Source organism: Nansenia antarctica (assembly GCF_963989245.1).
Source record: "Nansenia antarctica genome assembly, chromosome: 1".
Lineage (NCBI taxonomy): Eukaryota > Metazoa > Chordata > Actinopteri > Argentiniformes > Microstomatidae > Nansenia > Nansenia antarctica.
Window position 1 is genome coordinate 14,656,561 of NC_137674.1, and position 14,704 is coordinate 14,671,264.

At 48.2% G+C, this 14,704-nt stretch overlaps 2 protein-coding genes across 2 annotated transcripts in view; both read left to right on the plus strand.

Annotated features, from left to right (window-relative positions):
* The window catches only part of yipf4 (Yip1 domain family, member 4), a 62,048-nt gene that overhangs the window by 24,489 nt on the left and 22,855 nt on the right, over positions 1–14,704 (plus strand). The gene's annotated exons all lie outside the window — the stretch shown is intronic.
* The window catches only part of birc6 (baculoviral IAP repeat containing 6), a gene marked incomplete at its 5' end in the record, with an annotated part of 126,890 nt that overhangs the window by 18,160 nt on the left and 94,026 nt on the right, over positions 1–14,704 (plus strand). Inside the window, 19 exons of the mRNA XM_080548216.1 lie at positions 48–130; positions 1,047–1,269; positions 1,576–1,727; positions 2,041–2,099; positions 2,571–4,160; positions 5,830–5,979; positions 7,371–7,596; positions 7,758–7,918; positions 8,189–8,320; positions 8,633–8,764; positions 8,965–9,131; positions 9,636–9,769; positions 10,064–10,225; positions 10,720–10,851; positions 10,952–11,049; positions 11,289–11,436; positions 11,630–11,763; positions 13,336–13,482; positions 14,136–14,323. Coding sequence (XP_080404342.1) covers positions 48–130; positions 1,047–1,269; positions 1,576–1,727; positions 2,041–2,099; positions 2,571–4,160; positions 5,830–5,979; positions 7,371–7,596; positions 7,758–7,918; positions 8,189–8,320; positions 8,633–8,764; positions 8,965–9,131; positions 9,636–9,769; positions 10,064–10,225; positions 10,720–10,851; positions 10,952–11,049; positions 11,289–11,436; positions 11,630–11,763; positions 13,336–13,482; positions 14,136–14,323 — 4,218 coding nt within the window. The remainder of the gene's footprint in view (positions 1–47; positions 131–1,046; positions 1,270–1,575; positions 1,728–2,040; positions 2,100–2,570; positions 4,161–5,829; positions 5,980–7,370; positions 7,597–7,757; positions 7,919–8,188; positions 8,321–8,632; positions 8,765–8,964; positions 9,132–9,635; positions 9,770–10,063; positions 10,226–10,719; positions 10,852–10,951; positions 11,050–11,288; positions 11,437–11,629; positions 11,764–13,335; positions 13,483–14,135; positions 14,324–14,704) is intronic.

Sequence of the window (14,704 nt, forward strand, 5' to 3'; positions counted from 1 at the left end):
AAACTCAAATTGTAACAATCCAGTGTTGGTCTTGTCTTCCTGTGTAGCCTGCCTCTGGAGGTGACGACAGAGCCATGTGTTTCACCTGCAGTGTCTGTCTAGTGTGTTGGGAGCCCACAGATGAGCCATGGTGAGAGCATCTCACACTCGTACCACCCACACCTGACCTTTTCATTCGGCTGATAATACCTAAACACCACCAAAGAGTCTTGTGATGTTTAATGCTCAGTACTCGAGCCTGAACGATAGTGGATTTTTGGATCCAGTACCCAAAATAATTACTTTTTTCCTAAACTGAATTCTTCCTTCTAGCATTATGACTGCCAATGGCCCTGTCATGCCAAATAGTGTCTGCCTGCCAAAATCTGTCCGGGATGATGTAATTAGGTCTTTCAAAGGTAGACACTATTTAGCTTGACAGCCCCTGAGCAGAGACTTTGGTGACTGATGGTTAGATGATCCAATCACTTAGACTAATGTATTTGTTGTAAGTCGCTTTGGATAAAGGCATCTGCTAAATGCCAAAAATGTAGATGTCCACCGATGCCGATATATTTTGCCAGCTAGCCATGTTAACTGGTGAAATAAGTGATTGTTAAATAATACCTTACTGTGACTCCTAATGCTGAATAACTGTGTTGTTCAGTCAACAGTTAGCAACTGTGATAATTGAGTGCAGTTAAAAGAGCTAATGTTACTTGTTGCTAAATGTAATGTTGCTAAATTCCAGCTACTTCAGTAAGCACTCAAGTAACAGCCAATAAAGTTTATTCATTCATAAAAGTCTACATGTATGTATTTTGCTCTGGAAAAACATCATTACACTTACTTTCTAATTCTATAATTTAGAAATGAGAGGCACATCTTTGTACCGTACAGCTGTATTGGTGCGTTATCCGAGGGATATATGCTGATAGATATTTTTGTAAAAGCCTGATAATATCGCTGCTCCGATCTGTTGAGCTCTACTCAGAACTGTATACACTGTGTGTAACCTCTTTGTCACTTATCATCATCTTTTACAACCCCCCCCCCCACTCACTAAGGTCTGAGCACGAGCGACATTCCCCCAACTGTCCGTTTGTGAAGGGGGAGCACACCCAGAACGTTCCCCTGTCCGTCACCCTGGCCACCAGCCCCGCCCAGTTCCCCAGCCCCGACGGCTCGGATAAGATCGCCTGCTACGGCTTCGGCAGCTGCCCCCACTTTCTGGCAGCGGCCACCAAGCGGGGCAAGATCTGCATCTGGGACGTGTCCAAGCTGATGAAGGTGAGGAGGCTGTGTGGCGGTGTTCTGTGTGAGGGAGTGAAGAGACGTGACACTGATGGAATCAAGGTTTGATCTAGCCACACGTCAGGAGGACGTCTCCCATAGAGATCAACGATAGGAGTTGGGACCAGGTTTTAGGTCGTCTACCACACATCGTGCCTTTGTACATTTTTTACAACACGTCCCTATACATCCACTGACACGCTGATAGCATTACCTCAGAGCTTCATGAACAAACGATTAACAATGCATACAGATTCAGGAAAGCATTTTTTCTTTTCTTTTTTCTTGCCCTTTCGCTTTCAGGTGCACTTAAAATTTGAAATCAATCCCTACGACCCGGCGATCCTGCATCAGCTGCTCCTGTCTGGCAGCGAGCAGGAGACCAGGAGGCCCACCTTAGCATGGCTGGAAGACTCCTCCAGCTGTTCGGACATACCAAAACTAGAGGGAGACAGGTAACTCACAACTCCTGTGTCCTCTGTGGCTCAGTTGCTAGAGCATGGCGCTAACAACGCTTATGTAGTGGGTTCGATTCCCGTTGGGACCATATATACTGAAAATGGATGCGCTCACTGCTATGTCAGTCGCTTTGGATAAAAGTGTCAGCTAAATGGTGTATATTAACTTCATTGACTTTCTCCATTTTATGATGTTGAGTGTTTGTATTAGTTCAGCTATTTATTGTCGTTGTACTTCTGTGCCTAAGAACTGTAAAAGAAGACTTGTAACTGGCAGATGTGATATCTCTTTTTTTTGTGTTTCAACCAGTGATGATCAGTTGGAGGACTCCGACAGTGAAGAGCATTCCAGATCAGAGTCTGTGACAGGTACCGGCAGCTTGTCTTTTGCCGGCTTGACATTTATTTAAATGGTTCAGGCATGCTAATAGGGGTCCTACCACGCTTGTATTTTTGAATGCAACAATGCTAACACTACAATGTACCTTCGTAAAGGTACTGGACTGCAGAGCAGACCCTCCTGTACATTGATTATAATAATAATACATTAGACTTATATAGCGCTTTTCTAGACACTCAAAGACGCTTTACAAACTGAAAAGATCGAGAGGGGGAGAGGGTTAACTGGTGAAGGCAAGCTTGAAGAGGTGGGTTTTGAGGGCCTGCTTAAATGTTGGCAGGGTGTTGGCCTGTCTGATGAGGTTGGGGAGGGCGTTCCAGAGGAACGGGGCTGCGGCTGAAAAGGCCCTATCACCCCAGGTCCGGAGCTTATGATGAGGTGATTTAGTATTGTGGGGAGCTTTCCCTCTAACCCCCCCTCTCCTCTCCCCTGTGTCCCAGGCCACTCGTCCCAGAGGGAGAGCATGGAGGTGAGCCTGGGCGTGACGGCCCTCAGCGTCCTGCAGCAGCCTGAGAAGCTCCAGTGGGAGGTGGTGGCCAGCGTGCTGGAGGACACGGTCAAGGACCTGGAGGAGCTGGGGGCCAACCCCTCCCTGGCCCAGGCCAAGGCCGACAAGGCCAAGGACAAGCCCCTGGAGCACCACAACATTCCCTTCCCCTGCCTGCTGGCCGGTGGCCTGCTCAGCTACCGCCCGCTGGCCGGCTCCACGCACGCCGCCCCCCCGCCCCCCGCCTCCTCCCGCCGCACCATGGACGGCCCCCTCAGGACACAGGGCCCCGAGCCCCTCCACCCCTGCCCCGACCAGGGCCCAATGGAGATAGAGACCTGTCACCCCCCCACAGACCTCCTGGGTTCGCCCCACAACCCCGCGGCCCCCCTCCCCCTCCCCGCCGCGCCCCCCGTACGCAGGACTATGCCCGTGCTCTTGCTCTACAGCATCAAGGAGTCGGAGGACAAGTCGTCGGGGAAGGTGTTCGCCCAGATGAACAACCTGATGAGCAAAGGCCTCCACGACGAGGGCTTCACCGTGCCGCAGATCATCGAGATGGAGTTCGACACCCATGAGCAGCTGCTCCTCCAGGACCCGCCCATCACCTACATCCAGCAGTTCGCCCACGCCGCCGCCGCCAACCTGGCCGCCCTCGATGCCCTGGACGGGGACAAGTGGAGCTCGTCCCTGGCCGCGCCGCCCCGCCCCGGCGCCCTGGTGCAGTGCCTGCGTCTGCCCAAGCGTTTGGAGGAGGAGAACCTGTACGTGGACTCCATCACGCCGTGCTCGGACGGCGCGCACCTCCTGGTGGGCCTGCAGCCGTGCAGCGTGGAGTCCCTCAGCGCCATCAACCAGGTGGAGGCGCTCAACAACCTCAACCGCCTCCACTCGGCGCTCTGCAGCCGCCGCAAAGGGGAGCTCCAGCCTCTCCCCACGCTGGCCAACGGCCACGAGGCCCACCACCACCCGGCCGCCTCGCCCCCGCAGACCCCGCTCATCCTGCCCCCCGTCGACCACCAGCAGCAAGCCAGGGCGCCGGGGGGCGGCGGAGGAGGAGGAGGAGGTGGAGGGGGGGGCTACCTGGCTCTCTATAAGCTCAACTACTCCACGCGCATCGTCACGCTAGAAGACGAACCGGTGAAGGTGCAGCACATCAGCGACCCGCGCGACGCCGTCACCTCCCTCATCCTGCTGCCCCCGGACGTGCTGGACGGGAGGGAGGACGACAGCGAGGAGGCCTCAGAGGACACGTCTCAGTCGGGGCTCAAAAACGGCACGGGGACCAGCTCCGGGGCGACCACCGGCAACACGGCCGCCGCCGCCTCTGGCTTCAAGGAGAAGCAGCGGGGGGACGTGGCCGGGCTGGGCCATCTGGTGGTCACCACGCAGGCAGGGTACATCATGATCCTGGACCTGTCCACTCTGGAGGTGCTAGCCAAAGTGGAGCCTCCCAAGAAGGGCGGGGCGGTGGACGAGATGGACCCTTTCGTGTCCGTCACCTACTGCTCTGGGACGGACCGGCTGTGCGCTTGCACCAAAGGTGAGGAGAGGCTGTAGTAGCTTCTTTTGTTTCCATGGCAGGTGAATCCACGTTGTCATTGTGATAGATGATGAATCACACAGCCATGGTGCCCTCCTATTAGGAGGGCAGTTTACTTGAAGTGAAAGTGATTCCATTTGTTTGGTAGTCTGGTCTAGCAGCTGATTCCCAGTCTGTGCTACGGGGTAGCTTTCAACAAATATGGAGAAAGGAACAATGTTATTGTTAACATTTCATATCATTTGTGTTTTACAGCAAGTCAAAAGGTTTGGTTGATTTAAATATATTCCTGGAACTCTATCTGAGACGTAGTTGTCATGAAGTACATTTCTTAACTAACTGCTAACTTGATTTGCATTGTTTAAACAAGTGTATGAAATATCCAATTTAGATGGATAAACAGGAAAAATATTATTTGTTTATTAAATACATTAATTAGGGATCCACCGAAAGTTCGCCCACCAAAATTATGAAAAATGTGTGAAAAGACAGAATGTTTACCGAACACGAAACGTATGTTTTGATGACGCCATCAAACAGTGCAAGCAAACCATGCTGTTCTGTGAATGAGACAGGCATTGAGTGATGACTGCCTACTACTGTAGTGCTTACTGCCAAGTCAGTTACAGCAAACATGTTGGCAGTTTGGCATCTGTTCTCTGAACGACAACGCGGCAAATTATGACATTTCAACCTCCATTTTCGTTTTCGCAACTTCTAAATAAAAGCGTGAGCTAAGTGATCAGTGGAAACTGATGGGATCACAGTACTGTGACAGCTGCTGGTGAAAGAGGTAACAAGCCTGCAGCCAATTTAATGTTCTGACTTTTATTTAGAAAAATGTAAATACATTTTGTGACACACAGCTTGTTTTGTGAGCCTGCTAACAATGTAAAGTAGTGTCATAGTTAACTAGGTAGCAGTGGGGATTACTCACCGAATCCATTGCGTTGCAATATTTTGGCTTGACTAGCGAGTGCATGTTGTGATTTTGTTATTGTGTGTTGTGATGTTTTTGCTTGATGCAGTATACATTACCCTGATACAGTATACATTATTTGAAATGACTGACTGTGGCTTTAATGCTGCTATTTAAACACTGACCATGTTTGACTTGAATCCTATTGCTTAATTGTCTTTCCTAAAATACAACACTGCCCCTTTAAAACCTCAGTCAGACCCCAGCCAGCTGGTGTGTCTATCTTGCATTGAACAACACACTAAGCTGTTGAGCTACAAAATTAGTTTTCAGGTCCTGCCATATATACAATAATGAACTGTGAGACCCCTGTCTCTGTGTTCCCTCCAGCTGCTGTGCTGCTGCTTGTGCCCAATGTGTGGTTCACACCTAGTGAAATATATATCTCTGAAATTATACATAGGAAGTTATTTGATTTGGTGGACATATTATTACATTATGCGATCGTGTACTTGTCCATCCTTTGGGCCGGCCCGATTAGAAGACGATACATATTAACATAGTTAATGAATCTTTTAAAAACAACAATTAATCAAGTTTGTATGGCGTAATGTGGATGTCCTGGTCTTTTATCAAATATGGTGGATACCTAATGTTTATAAATGAAATGTGAAAGAATATATTTCCAATAACATGACATGAAACATGAGTTTGCAGTCTCTGTACAGCTTGTCCTATTTAACCCTACAGGTGGAGAACTTCATTTCCTTCAAATTGGAGGCCTGTGTGACGATATAGATGACGGCGACATTTTCGTCGACGGCCCCCTTTCTAAAGGGGTGGAACAGCTACTGGAGGGGACGAAGCCCCCCTCCAACCCCTCCAGCCCTGGGATCTCAGGTAGGACAGACCTGCCAAGCCTCATCTCTGCTCTTGAACAGCTGTGTTGTTTTATCTCTCGTTTGCCGGTCTTGAAAAGAGGCAATTACATGGCAATTACATGGGTATTACATGGGTATTTAGAAAACGTCGCTCAACATGTTGGTTCACATGGATGGTTCTTCCTTGTTATGTGTGGGTTAGGGGTTTGGGTTATTTGTTATCTATGTTGATGCTTTTTTTTTCTCCTTTGTGTTATAATTTGTGATGTTATATATCAGTGTTTCCTCTACATGCACGATGGAATTTCCTCCGCCACCATTCAGATTTCTCAAAAAAAAAAAAAAAAAAAATTAGGCCGCTTTTCAGACCTTCACATCGCTAGACACACCCACAAGCGCGAAGCGACGCGCTTGCAAAACTGTTTTGTGATTGGTCGAATACATCTAGGCTGCGTGTAGTCTACAAACTACTTCAAATGTTACAATATGCGCGACGACGGTGCTGGATCCTGGATCTGTGCATCGGTGTGCAGGAAGAACACGGAGCAGGCGCCAGACCAGACTAGATGATCGTGGAGTGAAGATATTATGAAAGTGTACGTGCTTGTCGATCACCCGTCGCATCGCGTACGCTTTAATAATCTCTTCACTCCACAATCATCTAGTCTGGTCTGGCGCCTGCTCCGTCTGTTTTTCTTCCTGCACACAGGTAAACAGATCCAGGATCCAGCAGCGTCTTCGGGCTCGCGCAAACAAACCCGGCGAATTTTTTTACTTGCCCCAGGCAAGCGTTACTGTTGAACCCTGCTGATACATGATTCTTCCCTGCACATTGACAATGTTTTCTCTCTCCTCTTTCTTCTGCGTTGTGAAGGGATCCACTGCAGCGTACACGAAAAGCGGCTACTGTGTCAACCGCTCCCCATAATAGTTACAACAACCATAAAGCCTCCATAATGATAATGAAAAGAAGGGGAGACGAATTTTTTATTGACAACGGAATTACATGCTGGAAAAACATGCAGACACAGACAATAAGAGACACACGGGAGAAGTACGGGAAAACATTTTATTTTTTTGGGCCATCCTCGAGTTTTGGCTGAAATTACGTCGTTGTTTTGAGCGCGCGTGCGGTCAACGCTACCCGCCACCATTGTAAAAATTCCTGGAGGAAACACTGTATATGTTTGGGTTATTCTTCTTTGCTATATATTTTTGGGATGATTTCTTGTATACATTTTGTGTGGACCCCAGGAAGAGTTAATGGGTATCTTTAATAAATCAAATCAAATGTCTTCACTGTAAAACATATAATATGGCGATTGATATAACAGTCCAGACCATGAGAAGCCATAATAATCTCTAGTCTGCTTCCTGGCCTCAAGCCTTCTCTGTCTGTCCCCCGTACAGGAGTTGACCTCCTGGTCGACCAGGCGCTGGGTGTGGAGAGCCTGACGTCGCTGGTGGAGCTGACGCGCTTCGAGACGCTGACGCCGCGCTTCTCTGCCACGGTGCCGCCCTGCTGGGTGGAGGTGCAGCAGGAGCAGCAGCAGCGCCGACACCCCCAGCACCTCCACCAGCAGCACCACGGAGACGCCGCCCAGCACACACGCACCTGGAAGCTGCAGAGCGACAGGTGTGGTGTGTGTGTCTGTGTCTGTGTGTCTGTCTGTGTGTGTGTGTGTGTGTGTGTGTGTGTGCGCGTGCGCGTGTATGCGTTTGTTGGTCAGTGTGGTTGAGTATAGAAACATTGTCAGACACACATGTCTACATTTGTCCGTCCTCTGTCCTGTGTAGCTCCAGCTGGGATGAACACGTGTTTGAGCTGGTCCTCCCCAAGGCCTGCATGGTGGGCCACGTGGACTTCAAATTTGTCATGAATGCCAACATCACTAACATTCCTCAGATCCAAGTCACCCTACTAAAGAACAAGGCCCCAGGGTTGGGCAAGGTCAACGGTGAGGACGCACTACTTACTCTACTTGCTTATTGAAGGCAGTGATGTACTTGATCCCTTGCGCCTTCATTTTATGCTTAATTTTCTATTATCATATCTAAAAAGATGGCGGCGTGACCCCATAGAGTAATAAAAACGTGTTTCGGGAGATATATTGTTTTAATCATTTATTATCATGTTTGAAATCAAATCAAATACGAATTGATCTTCCTATTTGGCTTTCACCTACCTACAGTACCTTCCAATAACAGATGTTCTCTTCTCTGTGCAGAGACGGCAGTTGACAGACAGATCTCCTTCCCTCTGTCTCATGTCCTCCATGCCAATGGGGAGAGGAACGGTCAGCCGCTCTTGCATGACTTCACTGACGACATCCAGTTCATGGACATCGAGGAGACGCCAGGTAGAGTTAATGCCACGGACCGACATTGGCCATAAGAGTCGATAGACACTGCTGTGTATTGGCCTTAGACAAACTCTATTGGATACTTATGGGATAGGAGTCAACCCTTGGGGTAGATTCACATACCTGGCCATTTGTTGGAAAATGTGCATAGAAATAACAAGGTCATAATACTCACTTCAGGCACTCGCCTAATAATTGTGCACGCAGTGTATAGTATATCCTCTAGGTCTCTTGGGAGTTTTCCCCTATCAAAGGCACATGTCAGACTCTTGGGAGGGGTTCATGCTGGTCCTCTTCCATCTCCTCCAGGCTCAAGGCTCTGCCTCTTCCTGGAGGACCATAAGGAGGACATCCTGTGCGGCCCTGTGTGGCTGGCCAGCGGACTGGACCTCTCCGGCCACGCAGGCATGCTGAGCCTCACCAGCCCCAAGCTGGTGAAAGGTAACAACGCCTACCTGCAGCATTTCACATCCTTTACATCCACAACTCAATAGGCGGAGGAGGGACATTATGTCCTCCCAGAGTTGTTTGTGTTCTGCTTCTTCTTTTTTTTCCCCACAGAGACCAAAATAATCGGATCAGTATCTAAACTCTCTCAGTATGTAAACTGTCTCTCAGTGTAGTTGTTCTGTTCCCTGCAGGCATGGCCGGGGGGAAGTACCGCTCCTTCCTGGTGCACATCAAGGCAGTGAGCGACAAGGGCATGGAGGAGAGCCCCAGACCCGTGGTGCGCATGCCCGTCACCAAGCCCCTGAGCAGCAAGGTCCACGCCCTCTCCACCCTGCTGCAGAGGGCCACAGCCACCAAGGTACTGCTGGGCACAGCCAGCCAGGCCACCAACCCTCACCTCAGTCACTCTGAGACAGACATGTACGCAGGGAAAGACGTTGAGAAAAGCACGGTTATTAACGGTTATGAAGATGATATTACATTTCAGCACAGTAAGCGTCAGACATCTAGGCTCAGAGTATGATGCCTTAGATGCTGAGTCATCGAAAGAAACAAAAGACGAACAAATATTAATTTATTTGATATATACGTCTATCAAAGTGACAGCAAATTGTATTTTCTTTCTCTTCAAAATCGGAATGTTTAATAGGACACTGTTTTAAATGTGCATGCAGATGTCTGCCTTGAGTTGAGCTCTCTCCTTTGTCTCCACCTGCTGGTAGAATAGTGCCATTACCAGATGTTTAGACTGAAGCACTTAGGGTTGAAGTAGTTTCCTCATACCAATGTCCCACCATTCCGCTCTGAGGAGTCGTCCATATGCATGTTGTCCATATTTAGACCATCTCTCTGTCTTGTGTAGGAAAAGGCCTCCACATCTAAAGGAGAGGGTCCCACTCAGTCCAAAAAACCTGACAACCTCCGTGGCTGTGACCTGCTCCAGGAGGTGTCTGTCACAATCAGACGGTTCAAGAAGACCTCCTTACCCAAAGAAAGGTGAAACCCCTCCCTTATAGCCTAGCCTAGACTAGAGCTGGGGCAACTCCCTTACACACCTGATTACACTGGTCTTCCTCTGTTTAGTGCACTTGTCTTCCTCTTACACTGAATCAGCTCTCAGTTGTGTTGTCTCTTAGATTTGTCAATTGCTTCTGTTATCTTTTTTCTTTCTTCTTATTATTTTTCTTTTATTATTATTTTTACATCATAGCTGTGTGTAGCCCCACCAATAACTAAAACCCTAACCAGATAAGAGAGCTAACACATCCATCGCCCTGACGTGTATTCCAGAGTCCAGCGCTGTGCCATGCTGCAGTTCCCAGACTTCCATGAGAAGCTGCTGAAGGGACTGTGTAAGCAGGCGGAGGAGGGCCCAGGCACGGAGCACGCCCAGAGCCTCATCCTAGACACTCTCTGCTGGTTGGCCGGGGTCTACTCCAACGGACCCTGCAGGTGTGTGTGTGTGTGTGTGTGTGTGTGTGTGTGTGTGTGTTTTAAAGGATAATCACGTTATAATGATGATGAGTTCTGCCCTGGAATTTTGAACAGCCTGGCACTGGATTGCAGTATCAAAACCTGACTCACTTTTATGTCAAAATGCACCAAAAAATACAGCTGAAACACTAAATTCTCTGAGGAACATCATCATTAACAACTATGTCCTTGGTGATCAAATATAGTTCAGTTTGCCTTGATATATTTACATAGTGGTGCCGGCAAGTTCACAGTGTGTGGCGCAGTGCCACTCTTCCATTCTTTGAAGAGAACCCTGAACTTATTTGGTAACTGACCTGCTCATTGTTTATATCAGATATGTTACTGCTATAGAGCTAAATATAGTTAAATACTAAATATTTTGTCATATGTCATATACAGATAGAAGATTACATTTCCACATATTTCTTGCTCTCAATCAATGTTAAAATCTTATTTCTTTTCTCTGACAGCTTGAGAGAAGGAAGGGAGGGATTGTTGCCGAAAACAAGGAGATGGCTGCCTGACATTGTCCGGGTGTGCTTTTTTGAGGCTGGCAGGAGTATAGCCCACAAATGCGCACGCTTTCTAGCACTTTGTATTAGGTGAGAGATGTGTGCTTTTCATGACTAAATATATTGAAAGTTATATTGAAAGTTTACCCAATGATTTGTAACTGGCTTTTGTCATTTCCCCCCCCCCCAGCAATGGAAAAGGGGACCCTTGTCAGCAGGGCTTTGGCATCGATCTTCTGAAGGCTCTGCTGGACAATATGCCTTACTTGCCTGCAGCAGCAACAGGTGGTGAGTAGGACACCACAATGACACCGCAATGACACCAGAATGACGCGGCAATGACGCGGCAATGACCCTGCAATGATGCCACAATGACACATCTGGTCAGATGCCAAACTGCGTTTCGTTGTCTTTGTACTTAGTTACTTGTACCTGTAATTAAAACGCCACTTGTACTTAAATCTGAATGGTGATTCCCGTCATATTGTTCTTTTTAATAAGCACACTGTTTCCTCCCTGTCTCTCAGGGTCAGTGTTCTGGTACTTTGTGCTCCTGAACTACGTGAAGGACGAGGACCTGGCTGGCTGCAGCACAGCCTGCGCCTCCCTGCTCACCGCAGTCTCCCGGCAGCTGCAGGACCGCCTCACCCCCCTGGAGGCTCTGCTGCAGACCAGGTGAGCCATTTATAGACCACCTGTCAGTCCCCTGCAACTAACAGAGACTTGGCGTTTTAAATAAAGCAGAAACTCAGAATAGCTGTTGCCGGTTTCACACACAACCACCTTGTCTGGTGTGTGCGCGTCTGTGCGTGCGTGCGCTTTTGTTTAGAATCCAGCTTATTGTTTTTGGGGGGGCTTTTCACCACAGATACGGCTTGTACAGCTCTCCCTTCGACCCTGTGCTGTTTGACCTGGAGGTCAGTGGCTCCACCTGTAAGAATGCCTTCAACAGCAGCATCGGTGTCCAGTCAGATGAGATCGACCTTTCAGACATCCTCTCAGGTATGCGGCACGCACCCATTATACACCCATACAGGCATGCACACAACCGCTCACACTTGACTGAAACCTGAATTTGATTCAGGTGCAATTTGATACACCCCAGTCTCTCTGGATAGTGAAGTGTGACAAGAGACTCTTACCTCACTACTGATACCATCAGATCACACATAAGTGGGTCATACACCAATGTTGTGGTGAGTGTATTGTGACCCGTGTTTCAAGTTTCTTGTTACTTCACATTACTAGGGGTGTAACGGATCACGGATAATCCGTGATCCGTTCGGATCGCCCTCCACGGTTCGGAACGCATGTGTACCGCGGATCAATAGCAAAATCGTTTTTTTTTTTTTTTTTTTTTTTTTTTTTAAATTTTTTTCTTTCCTAACACCAGGGGAGCCACCCCTCCTAAATTTCGTTGTTTGGTACCTGTACTGTAGCAATGACAATAAAGACCATTCATTCATTCAAATGTAACCTGTAGAAAAACAATCATGTGCGCTTTATTCTCACTCTCTGCATGCGTACTGAGTTGACAACAACATTCATTCACTCATCTCTGTCCCACTTATATCACGTCATATCACCCGCTAAGCAGCCTGGGTGATTGTGTAAACACACAAAAAAAGTACTCTGTTACGTACTCACTCCACGTGAAGCTGGGAATCCACAGCAACAAGTATCATGGCGAGTGCTACGTTGGCGAACTGGAAAGGCCTCCCTCGTCATTGAAATCACATGTATGGGAGCACTTTGGCTTCCCTGTTACTTATAATAATGATGGAAGGAGGGAGGTCGATAAGAAAGTTACGGTGTGTACCCTCACGTTGCCATGATGGCAAGACGCTACCTGGCTGTGCCGGCTACTTCAGTTCCTAGCGAGAGGGTGTTCTCCACAGCAGGAGACATAGTGACTGACGGGTCTGCCCTCTCCCCAGACAATGTGGACATCCTCATCTTTTTGAAAATGAATATGAAGTTATAAGCTTGAGGCTGCTTTGCTTTATTTACTTTTTTTTCTTACCATGTTTAAAGGATTTCACTTTATTATTTAGGTAAAGTTAGGTTTCACTTGGCAACCAGATTGCAGCAGTGATGTTATATATATATATATGTTGTTATATATATGTTGTTATATATAGATGTTATATATATGTGATATATATATCAGTTTTGACATCTTGAATGTTGTTTTTTTGTTTCACACATTAAAAGTGGTGTTTTTACAGAATTCAAGGAAAATGTTGTTTTTATAAAAAAAAAAAATGTTTTGTGCTGATCCGAAAAATGATCCGATCCGTGACTCAAAATCCGTGACACGATCCGATCCGTGAGTTAGGTGATCCGTTACACCCCTACACATTACACAAGGGTAAGAGAGTCCAATCCTTAGGCGTCGGTTCCTGACCTTTCAGCACAAAGACAAATAAGGCCATAGGCGTAATTCAAGATAGAAGAGTGACAATAGTACAGGACATAAGTGACAGTCAGACGGGATACAATTAGCAGTACAACTAGCAATAAAATAGGTAGTTAAAGTAGTAAAGTGTGTCTGTGTGTTCCGTCCCTCCGTAGGGAACGGTAAGGTGAGTAACTGCCCGGCGGCGGAGGGCAGCTTCACTGCGCTGACGGGCCTCCTGGAGGTGGAGCCTCTGCACTTCAGCTGCATCTCCACCAGCGACGGCACCCGGGTGGAGAGAGACGACGCCAGCATGTTCACAGGTGTCTACCTACACACACCTCCACCCCCACACACCTCCACCGACACACACCTCCACGTACACACACCTCCACCTACACACACCTCCACCTACACACACCTCCACCTACACACACCTCCACCTACACACACCTCCACCTACACACACCTCCACCTACACACACCTCCACCGACACACACCTCCACCGACACACACCTCCACCGACACACACCTCCACCGACACACACCTCCACGTACACACAACTCCACCTACACACACCTCCACCTACACACACCTCCACCTACACACACCTCCACGTACACACACTCCCACGTACCCACCCCCCCCACCTACACACACCTCACACCTACACACACTCCCACGTACCCACACTCCCACGCATCACCTTTCCATTCAGGTTTCTTCTCAGCATGATTATATCACCAAGGCCTGTTGTTTTGTCAGAAATATTTGTTGATTTTCTAAACTACTGCACAAGGTGTATTCATATGCTGTGAAGGTGTTCTTTGTGAAGGGTTCTTTCTCAAGGATGTTGGAACCTTCTAAATGAATGTGTTAGCATGTGTTAGCATGTTTTATAAAACACCCTCTAACAAAAAGCCTTCTCGACAAAGCGGTGATTGACCAGTGTGACCCTCTCCTTTCCTCATCAGTGAGTACTTTCGGAGTGACGCCAGCGGTGGGTGGTATGTCGGCGGGCACAGTGGGCGAGGCGTCGACTGCGCTGAGCTCGGCTGCGCAGGTGGCCCTGCAGTCGCTGTCCCACGCCATGGTGTCAGCAGAGCAGCAGCTGCAGGTGCTGCAGGAGAAACAGCAGCAGCTGCTCAAACTACAGCAACAGGTCAGGGACTCTAGCACCTCCAGTCTACACTAGGGGTGGGACGGTTCACGTATTTGTACCGGACATTTGTCGGTACGGGTCCTTCGGTTCGTGTGTGTACCGAACGAATACAGCTTTACCCACGGCACGCGCAGAGCTTTTGCGTGTGTTGAAGTCATCTCAGCCAGTCCGCATGCGCGCACACGCCACAGAGAGATTATCAGTAGTTTAGCTTAAATTAGAGGTTGAAGTTCCTCCAGCATGCCTCAAGTCTCCTGTTTGGGAAAATGACCGATTCTCAGTTACCTACAGTGACGATGGACGAAGACAGGTGGATCGGACCAAAGCTAGCATTGTCCAACTGTGATGGGGTTGGCTGCATGTCAAACTTGCTCAATCATT